We start from the raw sequence: 21967 nt of genomic DNA, 5'->3' as shown, positions 1-21967 counted from the left end.
CATTTTTTGTTTTTTCTTATGTTGGATATTGTTATAAATTATATTAGCAATTTCGTAAATGTTATGCATGTGAGGCATGCGCAGTTATTAACGAAAACATTGGAAAAAAAATAGGAAAAGGGATTAGTTGTAGAAAAACATGGGGTTTTATTCAATTTTTGTATTCAAAAGCTATTGTAATTTACAACATTAGCCTTATAATATTTCAACTGGTGAAACACAAATATGGTTGAATAGAAGATTTCTCAGAAAAAAATATAGTCATGATTTAGCAGTTTGATTTGAGGAACCCCCAAATGTTATTAGGGGGAGTCTCAACCAAGATTTGTACTCTCGTTGGGTTAGTTATATAAAGTTGTCGTTTTCCTTTCAAGATATATACACACATTAAAGGAAGCATGATGAGGGTATAATGTTGGTGGATATTTATAGAAAGAAAATTTAAATTAAAAGTTGTGGTGTAAATGAAAACATGAGTGAATTCTGATAAGAGTGGTGTGCAAATAGAAACCGGACAAAGAAAATATATATATATATATATATATATATATTTTTTTTTTTTTTGGGACAAGGAAAGTACATTCATAATAAGGGCTTCTTTATCATGAGTTTTTACTCCATGAAAAAAAATGTTGTTGACCACTTAGTGTTACGGTTTATGAAAAAGTCTTAAATTTGATTATCATCAAAAGTGTTTCTAACCAAATTATTATGGCTAGTTCATTACGAGATTCAGTCTACTTTTGTATCTTTTAGTGTAGATAATATCGTATATGTTAAAAAAAAATTTGCTTAGGCTTATTTATAAAAAGTTTATTTGAGAGAACTGTGGAGAATTTTTTAAGCAAAATGAAGATCACAAGCCAACAAAATTTGTAAAGCAAACATTTAACAAGGTTATTTGATAGAATTTTAGAAATTTAGTTTGAAGAAAAAAAAGAAGCAAAATGAAGATCACAAGCCAACAATATCGAGTCATTGACATGTCACATTAGTAATAATTGCACTTATGCAGCCGACATATGTGATGACACCAAATGTGGGGATATATAATGCTATTCACCTATTTAACCTGTCTGTAAAGTTGACAATGAATGTCGGGCACTGGGGAAAACAATTGAAATTGAGACGGGGTCGGCGAGACCACTCATGGAGCTTCTTTTTTTCTCTGAAGTAAACGAAACAAACTCAATTTCGTATTAATTTAATCCCTTCAGTAGTCCACAAGAAGAAGATCAAAGTTTGATGAACATTTCAAAATTCTAAAAACCAAACATGATTAACTGCAACAAAGAAAACCATGGCGTACAAGAAAGCACGACGTATTATATAGGTGCTAGTTTTTTTATGATATGATGCAATCATGCAAGCATGATTATATGCCACTGCAGCCATAAATCAATGATTATGTGGATGATGACGACAACGATGATGATTAAAGAAGGGCAAGCCGGCGTATATCGACCGGGTAAGCGTCCGAGGCCTGAACGGCGCTGTATGCTCTCCTTGCTACAACAGCATTGCCAGCCTCAGTTGGATGAAATGCATCCCAAAATAGATACTCATCCCTATTTTGGCATGGAGTTTGGAAAGGAAGACATGTAATTTGGCCATTGTTCCTCCCTACCCCACAGCACCCTGCGTTTGTAACTCTAAATCCTGAAATAAAACACACCAGAAGCACACAAAAAAGAAAGAAAGAAATCCTAGTGAGTTTTAATCAATAATTACGGCAGACTTCATGAACCACTCTAAAAAAATTATCTTGAAAATACAAAAGAAATGTTTCGACATTTTTACCTTGATTTTGCTCTTTACTAGTTGATTATGTTAAAATTAACTGAAAAGCAATCACATGACCAAGAGAGGGAATTTTCATTTTTACTACTTCATCAGGCAATTGGTGATTGCGTGATTGCTTATTCATTAATCTTAACAGAATCAACAAACAGAAGAAAATCGGGTTATGTCGCAACATAAAAAAAAAGGGTTGTATTTTCAAGATGAATAACATATGGTTTTTGAAAATTTCCCTTTGTAATTACCATATTGTGCAGGGTTGCTTATTATGTCCTGGAAAATGCCATAAGAGTCTACGAAGATAAATCTTGCATCTGCTAGATTAGTGTTGAATTCATTGGCAAGTGCCTTGAGCTTGCTATTGAAAATTTGGTTTGCAGAGTTTATTTTTTGTACGCATGAAGAACCATCTGGGCTATTTTGTGCCAATTCATTTGGACTGCAACCTATTTGACCAATTCCAAACAATACAACCTTCCTTGCTCCATAATTGTACAAAATCTATACAGCACACATCAATCAACATTAAATAATTACAATCTAATGGTTTTAAAGGAAACCACCTGATTAAATTTCATAATATAGTCACACTAACCTATATATATGTATGTACATATACATATACATATACATATACATATACATATATTTATGTTATATGCAAATTACCAAAATCTATACATATTTTATATATATATATATATAACAAGTAACACATGGCCATAACTTAAGGTGCATTCTCATTTTGTGTCATATTTACGCTTACATATACATATACATATACATATATTATATTTATGTTACATGCAAATTACCAAAATCTATACATATTATATATATATATATATATATATATATTTAACAAGTAACACATGGCCATAACTTAAGGTGCATTCTAATTTTGTGTCATATTTACGCTTGCTTTTATCATAGTTTATATGAGATAACTTCAAGCTACCCTGAGATCTATCTAAGGGAGTGTTACGATCTTATGAGAAATGTTCTTTTATCAAATTGTCAAACAACATAATATATTCGATTGTTTGATGGAATAATGCTGCAGCTTCTGTATTAACAATATAATTTCATAACCATAAAACAATATTGGTCTTGATGAACCTAAATGCACAAAAAATGCACGGAAGGGGAAAAAGACTAACCGTCAGCTGTTGACCGTAATCGTGAATGAGCGAATCAGCATATTCCTCCGGGGTAAATTGGTTGCCGGTGGAGTAAAACTGGGGCATGAAATAGTTGTTAAGGTAATCGTTGCTGCCTAATCCAACTGAGTATATGCATTTGCTCAGATAATTTGCAGCTTGGTCCTCATCACCTAGTAAGTTGACCACTTGAGACACTGTGTTTTGGTAATTCTTTACCTGACCACTAAATGTAATCCGATCACCCTACAACAGTAATAAAACATGATTGAATATAATTAAAACACATTAATTAGAATAATGTTATAGTGAAAATATGTGTCATGGAAAATTTTAATCACCAATTGGCGTCCAGTTTCCTCTCTAATTCCAGCAGCTGCAGATGCAAAGTTAACTCCTTTGAGTACATCTTGGCCTCTAGCAGTTGCATAGGGAGGGATGAAATCATCAAAACCCAGAAGCTCAGCTGCATGCAGATATTTGAAGTCATCAGTAACTCCAGTTATGGTGGATTTCACTGTTTTGGTAAGTGGTTTGTGTCTCCCATGTAACATCCATGGTTTTTACTTTTCACACATTCGGTTATTTCCCCCACTTGAATTATATGATCATGTAACTAAATATATGGGATTTCTGAATTTTTAGAAAGCAACATGTGAAAGCGTCAGAGAAATAAATTCTCCCTTCAATGTCATAAATGATGAAAACAGACTGGTTGAGAGCTACTATTCTTTGTTGCTATTTTTATTTTTTATTTTTTGGTAAAACTTTGTTGCTAGTTTTATTTTCAAACAACTAATAGAAGGCTGCATGTACACAAAACCCAAGACAAACATAGAGAATTCTTGGTCTAAAAAATTTATCACCAACTGCAGGTTTTCACAAATAATTGGCATGAGATTTATGCAGAAATTAAGTGATCATAATCAGCTAATTAGCAGAACATTATGCATGTCAAAAACACAGAAAATAGGATTTGAAAATCCACTATTTCAGTTTTAAAATTTTGTTTAGAGAAAAAGTACTATATTCATTTATGCAGAGAGAAAGTACAAAAAGACAGTGTGCAATCTTGTGGCCGAAACTAAAACATTGCCGAACCAACATTACGACGTCATATTATTTTACTTATTTGGATGGATCAACTAGCACTACATCACATTAATGAATATTATTGTAAGAAAGAACCTCTCATGAGGATTTTATAAAACAAAGAAAAGGGCAAGCATGCATGGCAAATGTAAGTGGAAAATGAGAACGAGAGAGCTCGAGGGAGGGAGAGAGAGAGAAGCTCACCAACAACATCAACGGTGGTTTTTCCGTTGGAAAATCTTCCGGTTGGTCCACCAAAGTCGACCCCATAAGGCAAGTAGTCAGCTCTGGCCAAGGACTGAAGCTGGTTGTTATTACCATTGTCAACCAAAGAGTCCCCAAAAATGAAGTAGCAAGGCACTTGCGGTTCAGCCCTAGCGCCACTCCACCACAGGCTCACGGCCAAAACCACCACGGAAACCAACCACATTCTCCTCGCCGTTCCCGCCATCATAATATCGACCCCAATTTAGCAATAAAAACTAAAATATAGAGGAGGAAGAATGAGAAGGACCGAATGGCTAGAAAGGTGAGAGAGAACCCCTGAAGAATGAAGATGATGAGGATATATAATAGCAAGGAAGCAATAGCATGCAATGCATAGCTTTTACAGTTGAGAAAGTTGGTTCGAGGCATTAACTACACCCGGATATAATGTGAGAGACTGTATGGCAAAGCCCAGCTCTGACACCTCTCTCTATATTTTTCTCTCTGAATTTCTCTTAATTTTTTGCATCCCAATACCTCTCATCAATAAGTGTTGCGTATCCAATGTACATCTTGGCCTTTGTCAGTATTTCTAATTAAAATTCAACGACACACTTACATTAATCACTGTATTAATTCAATCTGTAACTAATCAGCATTGCATAATGGTAACCTCATGAATAAGTGAATAACATATATATTTTCTCTTTAATTTCCATGCACTAAATTTGTGCAGCTCCTACGACGACCCTAGCTAAGTGAGACACCATTGGCTCTAGATTTGCGCAGATCTGTTTTTGTCATAGATGAAGTTTGACCCAAGTGTTTTGACAACATGTTTAGTTACTTGGAATGAGTTGGAATTGTTCTAAATCTTTTTTATTTACATGGGTGTTCAGTGGCGGAGCTAGACTTGGTATCACAGAGGAGCGTATAGCTTAAATATGTATGAAGAATTATACATATCCGCCCTTGTAAGTTTGTGCAGACTTCAAATGAGTTTTTGGAATGTGGGGGGTCACATCTACTTCAGGCTTATATGCATATCCGCCTTTATACGTATTGGAACTATTTTGATTATTATATACGTGTTCAAACACATAATTAAAACGCATCTGAGTTCTATATCACAATCCTATAATCTAATACTTTAGTAAAAATTAGACTGATTCGGAAGGGATAGATGATCACATTATTCATTCCCTATCATGTGTGTAATACTACATGTACATGTCTATGCTACACTAGTTTTGGACCTGGTAAACATGCTCGTGTTTGGTGATCTGCAAAACTATTGCAAAGTCAACTCTTCTCTCTAGAGCTCTGTGATCCTCTCATGCAGTCTCTCTGTCCATTTTGCGTTTACTTTGGCTCCTCGCTATTTAGTGCATTGCAGAACTGATGAAGCTGAGATTCAAGAATCAAGACATTATTGGTGTGTGAAGAATCTGTGTAGCAAGAAAAATGCTACGGATACTATATTTTTGTACTATATTGATGTATCATAATGTGGCAAATGTTCCGTCTGTTAATAAAATTTATCTCATTGAATGTTAGTTGTATGCATCATTTATCACATAAAACAATATACTAATTGAGTATAATATATGATCTCTTTAGCATTGTTCGTCTAATAATGATATTGGTCTCGAGCATGTTCTACAAAAATTTATACCTAACCTACCCACATGCAATTTAATGTGGGAGGGTGGCAATCTTTAATGTTTTGGGCCAAGTTAGTTTCATTGCAATTGCATTGCTGCATTGCATGCCCTGTAAGGATAAACGCCCTTACAACCATCTCCCTCGCATGATTGACAAGAAGACTGGATACACAATTTGGTAAGAAAATATGTCTTTTCTAAAGTTTTCATCGACTTATATGCGTCGTTGGTCTCTCTTTCATGTGGAAGGGGAAGACAAAAATTGCACTGTATAGTGAAAGCCAAGAACAAAAGAAGCAAACCCAGCTACCCAAAACATGGCCAGCAGTAAATAACGTAACTTTCTTTGGCCAAAACAGTGAGCACCTAACTACAAAAGAAGCAAAAATAAACCCCAAAGAAATGTGTTAGAGAAGCTAAACATTAGCGAAAAAGGGTTTGACTAAAACACATACATACACTTGAAAATACAATGATTAGGGTCTATTGAACGACACATTTGTTCCATTTAGTAGTACATTCAGCCCATCAAATGGCGTAGCATCACTTCAAATGTTTCATATAAACCATTTAATTAGTCTAATGCATCATTATATGATTGATCTGGTGCATCGTCTTATTACTTGTTTTTAGGTGTTTGTCTTTAGTATTTGTACTTTAAAAAACTTGACAAGTTATACTAGTCAATTTGACAGGGTAGGGTCAATCCTTTTTAAGTTGACTAAGAAGTGAAAGGAAAGCGGCACCTCCATGGAAATCGATCTTTCTCATCTCATCAATCCTCTTGATCCACGGTGGTCCTTGAGCCGAAGCAGTCAAACATTACATTAATACAGGGCAAAATCATTTATATTGTGTTATCTTCTTCGCCATCTCTCTCACACTCTTTATCGGAGAGGTCATTTGGCTGGTTTCCTGCTGTGGAATTTGAAGGTTTAAAAGGCTTGTATAGCTTTTGCCATTGCAAAAGTTAAACACTGCTTGTATTTATAGGGAAATGCTCCTAGATAGCACTATTTATCGTGACAAATTGAGAGTATGTTGATACTCTATGAGGTTTTTCATATTTATCCTTAAATCTAAATTTTCATATCCAAATCTAACACAATGAATAATCCACGAAAAACAGGTTTAGCTAATCAAATTGTTATCCCTAGAGACAATAAGTCACTAGTTCAAACATTTTTCTCCTTATATGTTTTCCAAACTGATATGCTAAATTACTCTAATCTATAAGAAGAAACTCTAACATAAGTGTAAAAAGCGTACACAATTGCTTCAACTACCTAACATAACCACATCTACTTCTCTTTTAGGCTCGCTTTGTACCTATAATTAAATTGAAATGGATAACCTACTAAAATTAAAAGTAAGTTGAACTTGAAGGGAGATACTATAAAATTACGACCACCCAAAGAATATAAGATTGATTACTCATACATAAAACTTAATAACTGCAAATGGTAGGATTCTAAAGAATAAATTTCCTTCATAGCTAATCATCTTCTAATTCCCTCGAAAACGCGAGAGCTTAAAAAATTTGCTTGTGAGTTTGTGAGTGTGAGGGAATAAATGTCTATAACTTGTTGCACATGAAAGAAATGGTTCCATTACATGCACGCTCTGCACAAACAAGATTTGAAGAGCATGAGTTAGATCAGCAGAACCAAGACCCGTGATTATTTCTTTAATATAATCAAATGGAATTTTGGGACCAAGTTTATAAACTTCGAAAAAGGATAAGATGAAGGAAAGATGGAATTTATAAGCATGTGATAACAGTTAAGTGCTTTTGGTCGCAAGGAGTGACACAATTTAAACACGTAGTTGAGATACTGTACTAGTACTACTATTTACTACTTAGCCATGTCACATCACCTATTAAATATTTGCCTTCAATTATTTCGTCACCCACCACGTGCCACTTATTTATGGGAATCACTGTATATCTGTTTAAAAGCTTTGTTCCATCTTTATTTGCAATAGAGAAAACGGATTTGGAGAAGCTGAGTCCACAACATAATAATTCATATGTTTGGGTATGCATGGTAGGTAAGATTGGTAATTTTTTGCACGATTCATTTACACAATGTGTGAAAATAACATGTTTCAGATTAATATGTTAACGAGTCATGTTATTATCAAGTCACTCGTTAAAAACACGTTAACGTATCATAAAGGTGACCATTAAAATAACGGGTATAACACGTAAACAACACGAACACGATCCATTTGCAAGGTCTAGATATAAGACACGACAATTTCTTGCGTAACCCATTAACATGATGCAAAACCACACGACCCGTTAACAATTGGGGTCGTTATTGAGTCTCCTCTTAAGAACCCTTTGAGATAACGAATTTTACACGATACGATCCGTTAAGATATTAATTATGACACGAAAACAACAAAAACATAACAAACACGACTTGATTGCCGGGTCTAGTGCTAGGCCATGATTGAGTTCTAGCAAGAACACTTTTAGTAGAAGAGCATTTTTTATAGTAGGGAACTTTAACGAAAAGGTTCTGGTATTGTTCACTTTAACGAAAAATCATATTTTTACACTAAAAAGTCAATCATAGTACTATTCACTTTACCTTTTATTTTGTCTTTATGGTTAAAACTCAAAATTTTCAAATCTTTTTCATTAATTTTTTTTTAATAAGAACTCTCAAATATGTCAAAGGACTTTTTCATATACGCTTTTAGATCGACACTATTTTAGTGTTTGGTAGAACCAGCCATAAAAGCATTTGGACTTCTACATTTTTAATTCAAAAAATTGGGAGGTGTAAACAGTTTGAAAAAGTCGTCACACCCTATCTTGGTGAAAGAAATTAAATTGGGATATATAACTCTTTAATTTGAAGGTATGATGAGGGGATAAATGAAAAAATTATGTCCAACACGAGGTTAGAAGATGAATTATTTACGGTAAAAACTTATCCATTATAATGCTTTATAAAATGGAAGGAATGGAAATAATGAGTTTTCTTTATGTCTTATCTTCTTTTCATCCCCACCAAATGAAAAATATTCACTTCCACTTCCGATATGTCTTAAAATTAGAAAGTCTTCTTCTAGTACAATCTAATCATACATACCATGCATGCCCAATGTGACAAAGAAAAAATTATACTTCTAACAGAAGCATTTGTGAGTTAAAGTTGTTCCTACAAAATGAGAGATTTTTCCTTGTGTTCAAAACGCGAGCTTGTATTTATAATATAAGTGCATAGAAGTTTTTATATTTAAGTATTTCTTCATTTACAAAATGTTCGTGTTTCAAGTAAACCGAAAAATTTCTCTTACAAAAGCAGATCCAACAACAAAAACAATATCCAAAGTTTATGGCAAATTGACACTACATTCGAGAAGCAATAAATAAAGGAGCCCATTGTCCTCTAAGTTGAGGCCCCATAACTAAAGGACATAAAAAACAAACGTGACAAATTTTTGTAGTGTATGATGAAAGAAAATAAAATTACAAGCCATAAAATGTCATAGTTCTTGATGGTTGGTGGAACCGTATTTCAATCCCAAATCCTTGAGGATTTGAACAACACCTTGCAAATCATCGGAGCCCAATTCAAGACAATCCCTTAATAGCTCGCCCTCCACCACCTCTCTCTGCACCGTCTTCACCAAGTCTCTCAACGCTCCCTGCCACAAAACCCCAACCGTAGTGTCACACATTTTATAACACGTGTATATATTCGATAACACTCGCGTAAAAACCGTTGTTCATGGATGCTACGGATTAAGTAACACGTCACAATAAAATATTTTACAAAAATGATTCACCAGATGTTTAAAGGGTTTATTTGAAAATGCTTCCGAAAAAAAATAAAAGTTAACCATCAGAAATGTTTTTTATTATATTTGACCTAAAATCATAAACGTACTTGATATTTAGGTAAGAAGTGATACGGTGCGTACCGAATGATAGAACATATTGAGGAGCCGACGGAGCAGCGAATTGGAAACCCTGAGGATACTTTGGTAATTCTGAGCGACCCAAGCGGCTCTATCGGAATCCGATTTCCTCTGAGTCAGGTCACCCAGCCACCTCAGCAACTCGTTCGCGTCCGAAACGGCGCCGTATACCACCTCCGTATTGGGGAAGTCCCTCCACGAGTAGTTCCAGAGGTAGTCCCAGCCGGCGGACCGCATGAACCCCCACACGCCCATCTCGAGCCCCCGCTCCAGCTTCGACGCGACGGCCCTGGCCCGCTCCGATCCCGAAATGTCGCCGCGTGATGCGCGGAGGTTGGCCACGCGCGTCATGAGCGAGTGGGCGAGGGAGAAGAGGGTTCGGTACTGATAGTAGGAGAAGGATTGGGAGGGCCGTGCTGTGGTCAGGAGGAGAACGGTGAGGAAGAGAAGGGTTGGTTGCGACGGCGTCGTTTTCGCCATAGGGTTTTCTGGAGCTCTAAAGTGTCTGATGAGTGATCGACGGTTGAAAATGTTTGACACTTATCGTTCCGGAAATTGGAGCGAAGAAAGGTTGGTGGGTCCTACACTTTTAGTTCCAGAAATTGGAAGCGAAGAATAATTGGTGGGTCCTACTACTGGTGGGCTGATGATGAGCCCAAGGGAACTTTTTGTTATTGGGCTTTATTTAGATGCCCAATAATATTTCAGGATTTACATTTTCACAAGCGAATATTAACGTGTGGCCTTAACACTACTTTGCACGCAGAGACGGTGTAATCAATCCATTCAAATTAGTGCCGGTGATGAGTGCGTTTTAACTTGTGACGGAGACTAACGTGAAACGGGAACGCTATAGTGAGAGTGTCTTAAATTATTGATGATGAGTGCGTTTTAACTTGAGCCGAAGACTGACATGAAGCGAGAACGCTGTAGTGAGAGTGTCCCAATCATTTTATGCTTTGTCACATGCTTTAGCTTTTTCATGCATAATTGATTCCAGACACTATCACACTGATGTCCTTATTTCATGTAAGTTATTTTCAACTACTGCTTTTCAGTCTAAGGTAACTTCTAAAAGTTCTCATTATGCAACTAAATACCAAATTTGCTGCATACGCGTAATGAAAAATAATGTTAAATGCACATACATGGATTAAAAAACCATAGTTGATGAGCACTTGTCTCTCAAGATGCGAAAACCATGTCCCTGTAACAGTAGTACTCCAAATCATAAAACTATAATGAATTGTGCTAAATACTCTTTCATATGGACTTGATGAGACTCTCTAATATTTAGTGCACTTTAAGTAATGATTATTTGATTAATGAAAAAGTATTTCATGACTACAAGGTGACTTGCCTATATATAGAAGTAAAGATGTCTCTTTTGAAAATAAGTGACTATCCATAAAGTCTCAAACGTTGCAATTCTTTATTTGAAGAGCCATCATTCCAAAAAAAAAAACGTCACTTCTGATTTTCTTTTAATTGATAAATTTAATATTATAATAAAATATTAAATTTCCAACAAAGTGCACGTAGACAATGTTCTAACTGGTGTTTATGAAAAGTAACCGAAAATGGCATACCTTTCATAGCCTCTCTAATTTGTTTCTTAGTAGTGTTGGTCTCTTGTGCACAACCAATTGGATATGCGATATAGATTTCGATGAGGTTAAACCCCACCACAAGGATCTGGTTTATTCTTTTATGTGGTTGAGTCTTTGTTTTCAATAGATGTTATATGATAATTTGTCGATATTCAATTGATATGTCGAAAATATCAACATAAACTGTCGAGCTTCGTTGATATCTTGTAAAGTTTAGACTTCATCCCACTTCTAAATTTTTCTCTAACTTTTCCGATATTTTCATGTAAATCTTGACCATGTCGAATAAATTGTAAACACTGAGTGCTAATAACCATATATTTTTTGAGGTAAACGATATTCTAATGCAATCTAAATTACATACAATGAAGATTCAAACTTGATGGGTAAGGTAACACACCGTCTAGATAATTCAAATACATCTAAATTGCGTAATGAAACAAATATTCTAATTAAATTTCCTTGCTCTATATAATGAAACAAAAATAATATCTTTTTCATTAGAGGCTAAGCTTATGGCTAAGATTTTTCTACGTACGCACGCATCTGTACTAGTGTTGATTGAAAAGCGGACGACAATGACCTAAATATAAGAGATATCGGTGTCTTTCAACGCCACACGTGGAACTTGTGATTATCATGACATTTACCCTACAGCCTGGTGACATAACGCCTACAGCCTGGATCGCGTGAACAGTGGAAGACAAGTGTTTCAATCATATGACTAAGTTTATCTAGGAGAGGTTCTTGAGTACGGTAGTCGGAATGGTATGTTTATGCGCCGGGAGGATCTTCTCCAAATTCGAGAATTCTGGAATTTTTAAATTGTGTCGTATATTATGTAGTTAATTTTGTCAAATATCATTTATATTTATTTTAAAATAAATATATTTAAAATAATTTATCACAGCACGATGTACGATGAACGAACATGATTCGAGGATTTTCAAGATTCTTACAAAGAGAATCCAAAAAGAATCCTCGTTCATTTATGAGAGGGGGAATGGGACCAGGTGGGGGAAATGGTGGATCTCAATAGCAAGAGGTGGGGTATGGGATGGTTTTTGTGACTATGGCTGTAGAAAACATGTGATGCGGGTATCGGATCACATAATTTCTCTTATTTAGAGTTTCTCGTATTTTCTTGGGATATTACTATCTAAACTATTTTCTTGGAATATTGCTATCCACACAAAGTTTAAATGACAATTTGATTGCAATGAGCAATATAATTAACATAATGCATGTTGCTTAACAAGTTTGCACTACCTTTAGCGATTAGCTCTGTTAGTCCCCACCTTAGGCGTGTCATTTATATAGCGGCACAGTAGCGTTGGGCCTCAAATTTGTTTGAGTAATGAGGTTGTTGATCGTTGATGAATGAGTTGACTGATGAGTCCCTTCCCAACATAATTAGTTTTGTTGTCACACTTAGCACGTGTTGTGGCCACACTAGAGTGACGGTTGGAGGTGATTTTCGCCTTGTGTGATGATTTATGCGGTCTTGTTTACTAATGAGGACTTTATATGGTCTCGCTCCTACGCGATAACTTTATGTGGCCTTGCTATTTGGAGAAAACCTATTGTAGTCGCTGATACATATCTGTCACAAGTATCATTTTGTGACAAATTGGTATGGGTGACGTTTGTAGTTTTGGTCCGTGAGGTAGTTGTTGAGGAATTTGCTACAGTTGTATGTTTGAGCAAATTCACCGCAGATTATTTTCTTGGTTAGTGGAGTAATGTACCCATTTAACACTTCTAAATTAGTTTCAATCCAAAAAAGCGTTTTATGAACTTATAACTACATATTAAAGCTCTAAAGCTCTAGAAATATAATTATTCTTTAAGAATATAGTTGTGATAGAAACCAAACACTTGCAAACAACGAATCCACATCCATGTCGAAATCCTCACTCTCTTAAAAACATGTGGCTAAACTGAATGCAGTGCTTTTATGAAAATGGTGAATTGCGCTGATCGATAATGGTTTTTTTTTTTATTCATTGTGTTTTAGATTCAATCTCTACTCTCATTTCGTAGTTCTAAAAACACATATTTGTGTACTAATGATGTTCTACTCCTCATTTTTAATGTGTATGATATAAAGTTTATAAACACATCCAATTAGAAAGAATATAAAAATTGACCACAAAATACATCCATTTAGCATAAAAATTTAGAATTTATTTGGAATTTTGAGATCTCATCAAGTCTGAAAAAATTTGCATAAAGTTGGATTAGAAATTTGGAATTTTTCGAATTTCTAGATACATTGCAAATGCTCAAATTTGAGAACTTTTGGATTTGGAATTAAAATTTTTTGGGTCAGAATCAGAAGTTTAAATCCAAATTACTCCAACACATATGGTCCCATAATGATATATGGTACGAAATAAAGTTGTTTATTTATTTATTTATTTATTTTCTAGTGTCTCTCAAAGACTCAAACTATTCTTAAAGATTAAAATGAAAAGAAAAAAAAAATACCCTTATTTTCTGCATTAAATCAAGAAAGGAGGAGTATTTTGGACTCTAATTTTAGTAAATTCACAAAACACCAATTCACTAAGAAATTGTGCAATGTTGGTGGTGTGGACCGGGTCACATACAAACACAGCTCACTGCAAGTCCTATGTTCTATAACTCCTTCTGAGCATATATAAATATAAGAACCAAAAGTTTTTTTTGAATTGGATGCAAATGTTTGGTTCGGTGTCATCATCTCTTCTGCATGGCCAAACCAAAACAAAACAAAAACACAAAACAGCAATGTATGTCTCCACTCTCCCTCTTTGTGGATAATCTTCATCACAATCTGATTGAGTTTTGAGACTTTTCTGCATCCTTTGGTGTGACCACAGCCACTCCCCAAAATATCGGTTGCCCAACTTGCCACACCCACCCCACGTACGTACATCCATTCTCCAATCCCTTCTTCTGGTTTTTATAAAATCGCTTCTCTGAAAAGCAAAAGCAGGGCACTCTTGGCACTCTCAAATCCCAACAGAGATCTGCATTCTGCATAGCTATCTGGTCAGTCTCCTCCATTCGCTTTCTCTCTTCTCATTTTTTTATAATACATTTTGTCTTTCGCTGAATTGTTATTCCCATGATTCTTGGCTTCTTGTTTTCTATTATATGTGCCGTTGTGTATTTTTCATGGGATTTTGATTTTGTTTGTGTTAATTTTGTCGCGACATGCAAAACAATCAACTTGATCATGGTTTTTCCCCTTTTTTCCCTTTTTCAAATGATATTTTATTGGGGTATTATTTTGTTACTTCAAAAATTATTTACTGTACAGAAAAATGTATCATGAATCTTGCACTTCTGCAATTTATTTTTTTAACTCTGGATAATATATATTAGTGGTTAATTTCTTTTAATTCTCTGAATTACTGCAGTATGAATATATTTACACTGCATATATTAACACTATCTAAATTACTACAGTATTTGCTGCTGAATTTTTATTTCTTGGTTTATGACAAACATGGCAGGTGTTTGCATATATTGCAGTAATTAAAATGAGTGATTGGATAACGAAAATGTGCTCGAAGATATGTATTACAGAAGAAAACTAATTGTTTGTGAGACATACCTTAACAAATATGTTGTAACAATTTGAGTGCTTTTCTTTTAACACATTTGTGTTGAAGTAGTTGAGGATGAATAATCTGCTAGAAGTTTTGTAGTATGAGAGCTGATGCACGACTCAAATAACCCATAGAAATTTGCAAATTGCAGCTTTTTCTGCAGGACAAGCATATGCCAGGAAATAATTATAACTGCAATCCTTCCACACCAAGAAGTAGATTGGAAAGGCTTCTCAGGGAAAGAGAGCTAAGGAGATCAAACCGCGTTTCACAATCAAATGAAGATGGAAACAGACAGGCAGAATTCGTAGGGAGTGATGCATTTTTCACCGAGGGTGAAAATTTAGGTTTATCCAGTGAGGACGATTTTCCGGAAGGAGTTTCAGCAACAAAAATTTTTATTGATGGATGTGAATGGAAAGAGGGACGGCCTCCTAAACAGCGTTTACTGGTGGTGGCTAATAGGTTACCTGTCTCTGCAGTTAGGAAGGGAGAGGACTCATGGCAGCTTGAGATAAGTGTCGGAGGACTAGTCAGTGCACTTTTAGGTAAATGATAATCATCTTGCCTTACTCCTTTGGACTGTCCTTTTATTTTACTGGCGTTTTTCGCGTTAGCTCCTAAATTTTATGTCAGGCTATAGATTTTAGAGTTTAGACCATTTGACTTTCAATAATGGCATAATCAAACGCTGTGTTAATCTGGGTTGTCTTCTTGAAGGCGTAAAGGAGTTCGATGCCAGGTGGATTGGTTGGGCTGGTGTAAATGTACCAGATAGTGTTGGACAAAAAGCATTGACTAAAGCTTTAGCTGAAAAGGTACAGGATCTTGGCTTGCAACTTTCACAAATTTAGGCTAATACGTTTTTGAACTGCTCACACACACGGTATTACACACAAGCTGTTTGATTATGCATCGAAGATGAAAAACTTTATTTACTGCAGAGGTGCATCCCGGTGTTTCTTGACGAAGAAATTGTTCATCAATATTACAATGGCTACTGTAACAACATCTTGTGGCCTCTTTTCCATTATCTTGGACTTCCACAAGAAGACCGCCTTGCAACCACCCGAAGTTTCCAATCTCAGTTTGATGCGTATAAGAAGGCAAACCAAATGTTTGCTGATGTTGTACATGAACACTACCAGGAGGGGGATGTCGTTTGGTGCCATGATTACCACCTAATGTTTCTTCCTAAATGCCTAAAAGAACATAACAACAAAATGAAAGTTGGCTGGTTTCTCCATACACCTTTTCCTTCCTCAGAAATACATAGGACGCTGCCATCTCGGTCAGAACTATTGAGATCGGTTCTTGCTGCTGATTTGGTTGGGTAAGACATGTATTTCCCAGAAAAGTATTTTGAAATGCTTGTTCCATATTATATTTCATACAATTAATTAGGTACTTATATGACATTTATTGTTCTACAAAACAATTTCTTCAGATTTCCTCCGGTGTTGATGTTGGAGAGATAAAAATTTACGTAGTGAATAAATTTGAGTCAACCTATTGTTTTGCCTGCTTATGAACAGATTACGCTCTCATTACACAATAAAATGTTGTCAATATTCTGTTGTGTAATGTTTTCTGTAAGTTATCGTCTTATGTTGTGTCTGAAGACCACAAGGGTTTTGATGGGGGGATTTTTCAACTTCCAGTTTCCATACATATGATTACGCAAGGCACTTCGTTAGTGCTTGCACTCGTATTCTTGGTTTAGAGGGTACACCTGAAGGAGTAGAGAATCAAGGAAAGCTGACTCGCGTGGCTGCGGTATGTATAAGCCCTTCACATTTTCATTTTCCTCATTGTTATCGGTTAACCTCTTCAATCAGACCGTTATCAGCATATAAAATTTCATCGATATGAGTTTTCTCACTTAATTCATCCTTGTGGTAACTGGTTTTCCCCCTTGAAATTGTAGTTTCCAATTGGGATAGACTCAGACCGATTTATCCGAGCTCTAGAACTCCCTCAAGTCCAGGACCACATGAAAGAACTGAAAGAAAGATTTGCTGGAAGAAAAGTAAGAAATGATTACATTTTCCTTCAGAACTTAAACCACCATTTATTTTGCTTATTTAAATTGAACTGCATCCTGTGGCAGCATATCTAAACTTTTACATTAAGCCTCTTCTGCAAGGCACACGAGCCACACCTATTGTTTACCCTACTTCGTGTGTGTGCCCCTTATGCGATGTTACTTGTTGGTGATGAAATTTGGCGATCATTTCGTGTATTCATGGCTCTACACATGACAATAATTTGTTCTTTGTCAACGGTTCCGATTCTGAATCCATGGCCTACAGTTATGAGCTTACACTTACCATGTTTATTTCATTTTGTAAATACATAAGTGTTTCCTGTCAACGATCTGACAGGTGATGTTGGGTGTTGATCGTCTCGATATGATCAAGGGGATTCCTCAAAAGATTTTGGCGTTTGAGAAATTTCTCGAGGAAAACCTGAACTGGCGTGATAAAGTAGTCTTGCTGCAAATTGCTGTACCAACAAGAACAGACGTTCCTGAGTGTAGGTTCCATCTCAATATAGCTGCAGCCTTAAGTTGGTAGAATTATTGCATTTCTCTTCATCAGTCTATGGTTTTTATCCTCATTTTTCCCCCTGTCCTCCCTTTGATAGCCCAAGTTTAATTACTTTTTTGGGAGTTTTAACGAAAAGCTCACGATACTGTTCACTTTAACGAAAAATCATATTTTTACACTAAAAAGTGGTACTATTCACTATACCCTTTATTTTGTCCTTATCATTAAAACTCAAAGTTTTCAAGCCTTTTTCATTAGTTTTCCTTACTTTTTTTCCTCAAAAGCTACAATCACCTTGAAGAATCTGATATCCGTTTATGCTATGTGGCTTCACACACAGATCAAAAGCTCACGAGTCAGGTTCATGAGATTGTCGGACGCATTAATGGGAGGTTTGGAACTCTTACTGCTGTTCCGATACATCATCTGGTTTGTATTTATCTTTTTTACCTCTGGTTTTGTATCTGTAAAGACTCTTTTCACAGTAGTAGATAACTAGATACAGAATGGAACAAGAGATTTTGTTGAGTGCTGTGTCGGATAATTTATGAATTGTGTAAGTTGGCTTGTCAGTTCCTGAGTCTTAGGAAGGCATTCCGGATGTAAGATTAGATATTCGTAAACTATTGTGTCTATATAGGTAGTAGTTGAAAGCATGATACCCTGCCATGTAATATGGATGTTGAAGACGTAGTTGCACTCGTCTCTCACCCGTGTAGTTGCACTAGTCTCTCACCTTGAGCCAACTCACAGGCGCGGCTTTAGAACTTTTTCTTTCCTTCTAAAGGCGTTAATAGCTTATGATAGAATGGCAATTTCTTGCATCTCGGGATTAATTCAGATGGCATTTTAGAGAGTAAGTAGCTTAAAGTGTAAGCTCGAAACCAGCCCTTGCCCTTACAAAATTATAGACAGGTTTTTGCTTTTACCGGTTGTTTTGTTAAGATAGTATCTCTAATCTGAAGGTTTTTGCTTTTACCGGTTGTTTTGTGAATCTAGTGGTTAACTCATATGTGAAGATTTCTAAAGCATCTTCTTCTTTATTTACAGGATCGATCTCTTGACTTTCACGCATTATGTGCACTATACGCTGTTACTGGTACTCTTTTTTGTGCCGTAACACTCACAGCATTCATCATTGTTGTCTTTAATGCTTAATAAACTTTTTTGAAGTATTTCCGCTTCTGATAAAACCATTAGAAATAGATACTCTTTTGTTACCCAAGTATGAGGTGGTCGAGACACTGAAATTGTTAAACTAGATGCCATGATAAACATTGCATATCTAAGAGTGCAGTTCATCCTGCGTTATACACTTTACATACTTAAGGAGGTAATTACTCTGGTCCGATAGCTAGCTAGCCAAGCATATTTTGTTTTTTTGTATAATAAGCCATGTCTAATCGAGCTTTGCACGTTTATATATTCTCTATGCTTGACTACTATTTTCAGATGTAGCGCTTGTTACATCTTTAAGGGATGGAATGAATCTTGTGAGCTATGAGTTTGTTGCTTGTCAAGCTTCCAAGAAAGGAGTTCTCATTTTAAGCGAGGTAATTTAAGGTCCCATGATTCAGTTTTAATTGAATATGATTTCGCTTCATCTAAATAACGCGAAATGCTACAAGGAGTTGCTCATTTAGGAAGAAGTGGAAGGTGCTAACGGAGCAGAATAAGTTCAAGTGGTTTTAGTTTATGCTCTAAATCAGTGTGTTCATATCTAGTTTGCAGGTGCAGCACAGTCTCTTGGTGCTGGGGCTATATTAGTGAATCCTTGGAATATCACTGAAGTCGCAGCTTCCATAGGTTATGCTTTGAATATGGCAGCTGATGAAAGAGAAAAGCGTCACCATCATAACTTCATGCACGTAACAACTCACACGTCTCAAGAGTGGGCTGCAACCTTTGTAAGGTATTGATCGATTCGCAGTGCTGTACTTTGTATAGCTTTCATTTATGCAGTGGGATGCAACCATCATGACTTGCCCTTTTCTTCAAGTTAATGCTTAATGGTGAATTTTTCATTTACGTAGTGAACTCAATGATACAATTGTTGAAGCTCAACTAAGGACGAGACAAGTTCCCCCTATACTTCCAATCAAAGTAGCAGTTGATCGTTATTTGAAATCCAGCAATCGATTACTTATACTGGTAGAGTCTACATACTATTTTTTTCCTTTTCGTTATTTGGAAGGGGATTTTATTATTTAGATTTTCTTCACCATGCTCATTGTGATTGTATTTTCATTACAGGGATTCAATGCTACTTTAACTGAACCGAAGGACACGCTTGGGAGAAGGGGTGGCCAAATCAGAGAAATGGAACTTAAATTGCACCCAGATCTCAAGGAACCCTTGAAAAAGATTTGTGATGATTCAAAGACAACAATTGTTGTTCTCAGCGGAAGTGACAGAAGCGTCTTGGACTATGTACTCTTACTCTCTTCAGTGATTCTTTATTTCTGACCCCTTTCATGTTGTGTTTGGGACTAACAGCTTCCTATACAGAACTTCGGTGATTACAACATGTGGTTGGCAGCAGAAAATGGGATGTTCTTACGTCTTACAATGGGAGAATGGATGACAACAATGCCAGAAAATTTGAATATGGATTGGGTTGACAGCGTCAAGGTTGATTTTGTAACTATATACCAATTAACTATTTTCGGGATATGTAAACTGGAATTCCTGATATTTGTTCATGATTTCAGCATGTTTTTGAGTACTTTACAGAGAGAACACCACGGTCACATTTTGAGCTTCGTGAAACTTCACTTGTATGGAACTACAAGTATGCAGGTACACGAGAATGTCTTTATTCTTTTGGTTAATGACTCTGTCATGGAGCTTCGTTTTTTGTTTCATCCATTGTCAATTTTACCGATCACTATATCTATGATATCAGATATTGAGTTTGGAAGGCTCCAAGCGAGAGATCTGCTGCAGCATCTGTGGACAGGCCCGATCTCAAATGCATCTGTTGATGTCGTCCAAGGTGGTCGATCTGTGGAGGTCCGAGCAGTTGGTGTTACAAAGGTACATGCATTTTAATTAGATGGAGTCCTGCTTTCCGTAGTTTACATCTATTGGAACAACCAAATTGTCCTATTTGTTCTTCTTATGTGCTGTTTCAATGTATATGCAGGGTGCAGCTATCGATCGTATTTTAGGAGAAATAGTTCATAACAAAGGCATGAAAGCACCGATCGATTATGTCCTCTGCATTGGACACTTTCTACCAAAGGTGCGTTTCTTCTTGACTAGTTGACCTAATCATCATTTTTTCCATAAAACTTCTTATACACGAAAATGTAGTTTGGAATCAATTTTGCATACCTTGAGCGCGGTGATGGATATATGAAATCATGCACATGGATTCATTGGTTTAGGACGAAGATGTCTATACATTTTTTGAACCAGAGCTTCCTGTTGAGGCACCTCCAACTGTTCCTACAAGACCTCCTTCACCCACTCCCGGCATGTCATCTGCGCCACTGCCAAGGATTTCACTGAGTAAAAGTAATTCAAAGGCAGCTCGCCTTAAGAAACAACGGTCCTTGTCGACCTTAGAAAAGAGAGCTAGTATCCATGCAATCGGGAGTGCTTGGAGGCCAACGTTAATGCGTGATAAAATGTCACTCCACGAAGGTTCTTCCGTGCTTGACCTCAAGGGTGACAATTACTTCTCGTGCGCTGTTGGACGAAAGAGATCAAGTGCAAGATATCTCCTTGGATCGTCAGACGACGTTGTCACACTCTTGAAAGAGCTGGCTGAAGGTTCATGAGGAGGTTGATTGTATAAGAGCCTAATTTTCAATGCTGCTTAAGTCATTGGGATGCAGATAGCATGGTATTGCTGTGACAGAATTGGGAACATTTATTTCACAAGTACACACCAATTTCTCCACACACACACACACAGAACGCCGCCCCCGAACACCATACATACACCACTTCCGACTTGACCAGCTAGACGGATTCTGAAATCCGCAGGAATTTGTTTCTGTAGCTAGAAGAAAACAAAATATAGCACATATAAAAGTATTCAGATCATTTTCTTCATGAAATTCGAACAAGTCGAAAGGAAGAAAAAATAAATTGATACGGTTCCCATCATATGAATCCAAATTTTGCAACTATATATGTTTATTGTTTGATTACATTATGTTTTTTTTTTTTCTGCTGTGGTAGATTCATCATTAGCAATTATAATTTAGCATTATTCGATGGTTCAAAAAACATGGTTATGCACACTAGTCACAGGGTCAGGTATTCAAAGGCTAGTCTTTCTCTTATCACGTGGTGGAGCAGCCTATACAAATTTGGATCTTCTCTAGACCTTAGTGT

At 36.2% G+C, this 21967-nt stretch overlaps 3 protein-coding genes across 5 annotated transcripts; 1 reads left to right on the top strand and 2 right to left on the bottom strand.

Moving 5' to 3' along the window:
• Positions 1 to 1174: 1174 nt before the first annotated feature.
• LOC108867532 (GDSL esterase/lipase At5g45670-like) lies at positions 1175 to 4630 on the bottom strand. 2 transcript variants are annotated; one of them, XM_048591171.1, is made up of 5 exons: positions 4257 to 4623; positions 3302 to 3426; positions 2961 to 3206; positions 2046 to 2301; positions 1175 to 1659 (listed from the first exon to the last, which is right to left on the bottom strand). In XM_048591171.1, the coding sequence occupies exons 1-5, from the start codon at positions 4504 to 4506 to the stop codon at positions 1436 to 1438; spliced, it is 1101 nt and encodes a 366-aa protein (XP_048447128.1). In that variant the 5' UTR covers positions 4507 to 4623; the 3' UTR covers positions 1175 to 1435. The 2 variants fall into 2 exon arrangements, with proteins under 2 accessions (XP_048447128.1, XP_048447129.1); XM_048591172.1 differs by having other exon boundaries at positions 1568 to 1675; positions 4257 to 4630.
• A 4617-nt stretch (positions 4631 to 9247) lies between these two features.
• LOC103951214 lies at positions 9248 to 10433 on the bottom strand. The gene is made up of 2 exons (XM_009362523.2): positions 9866 to 10433; positions 9248 to 9589 (listed from the first exon to the last, which is right to left on the bottom strand). Exons 1-2 carry the CDS (start codon positions 10340 to 10342, stop codon positions 9428 to 9430), a joined length of 639 nt encoding a protein of 212 aa, XP_009360798.1. The 5' UTR covers positions 10343 to 10433; the 3' UTR covers positions 9248 to 9427.
• A 3726-nt stretch (positions 10434 to 14159) lies between these two features.
• Positions 14160 to 21736, top strand: LOC103951215 (alpha,alpha-trehalose-phosphate synthase [UDP-forming] 1). 2 transcript variants are annotated; one of them, XM_048591007.1, is made up of 18 exons: positions 14160 to 14508; positions 15223 to 15619; positions 15792 to 15889; positions 16016 to 16404; positions 16733 to 16847; positions 16999 to 17100; positions 17456 to 17606; positions 17961 to 18049; positions 18671 to 18719; positions 19073 to 19173; positions 19345 to 19532; positions 19654 to 19771; positions 19874 to 20050; positions 20129 to 20251; positions 20332 to 20419; positions 20526 to 20656; positions 20766 to 20864; positions 21010 to 21736. In XM_048591007.1, exons 2-18 carry the CDS (start codon positions 15244 to 15246, stop codon positions 21403 to 21405), a joined length of 2790 nt encoding a protein of 929 aa, XP_048446964.1. In that variant the 5' UTR covers positions 14160 to 14508; positions 15223 to 15243; the 3' UTR covers positions 21406 to 21736. The 2 variants fall into 2 exon arrangements, with proteins under 2 accessions (XP_048446964.1, XP_048446965.1); XM_048591008.1 differs by lacking the exon at positions 14160 to 14508 and having other exon boundaries at positions 15013 to 15619.
• The last annotated feature ends 231 nt before the right edge of the window (positions 21737 to 21967 follow it).

Source organism: the organism of the source record quoted next, unplaced genomic scaffold (genome assembly GCF_019419815.1).
Source record: "Pyrus x bretschneideri cultivar Hongxiangsu unplaced genomic scaffold, Pyrus_bretschneideri_v1 Contig33, whole genome shotgun sequence".
In the NCBI taxonomy this organism is placed as follows: domain Eukaryota; kingdom Viridiplantae; phylum Streptophyta; class Magnoliopsida; order Rosales; family Rosaceae; genus Pyrus; species Pyrus x bretschneideri.
Note: the sequence above shows the minus strand (reverse complement) of the source record. Positions and strands in the feature narration are given on the sequence as shown.

Coding starts and splice junctions, on each gene's coding strand:
- LOC108867532 (XM_048591171.1), bottom strand. CDS start 4,506: ATGATGGCGGGAACGGCGAGGAGAATGTGGTTGGTTTCCGTGGTGGTT. Junction 2,302..2,960: donor ATTACGGTCAACAGCTGACG/GTTAGTCTTTTT, acceptor TGTGCTGTATAG/ATTTTGTACAATTATGGAGC. Junction 1,660..2,045: donor AAGCAACCCTGCACAATATG/GTAATTACAAAG, acceptor GTTTTATTTCAG/GATTTAGAGTTACAAACGCA.
- LOC103951214 (XM_009362523.2), bottom strand. CDS start 10,342: ATGGCGAAAACGACGCCGTCGCAACCAACCCTTCTCTTCCTCACCGTT. Junction 9,590..9,865: donor TCAATATGTTCTATCATTCG/GTACGCACCGTA, acceptor GTTTTGTGGCAG/GGAGCGTTGAGAGACTTGGT.
- LOC103951215 (XM_048591007.1), top strand. CDS start 15,244: ATGCCAGGAAATAATTATAACTGCAATCCTTCCACACCAAGAAGTAGA. Junction 18,050..18,670: donor CTGTTCCGATACATCATCTG/GTTTGTATTTAT, acceptor CTTTATTTACAG/GATCGATCTCTTGACTTTCA. Junction 20,051..20,128: donor ACAGAAGCGTCTTGGACTAT/GTACTCTTACTC, acceptor CTTCCTATACAG/AACTTCGGTGATTACAACAT.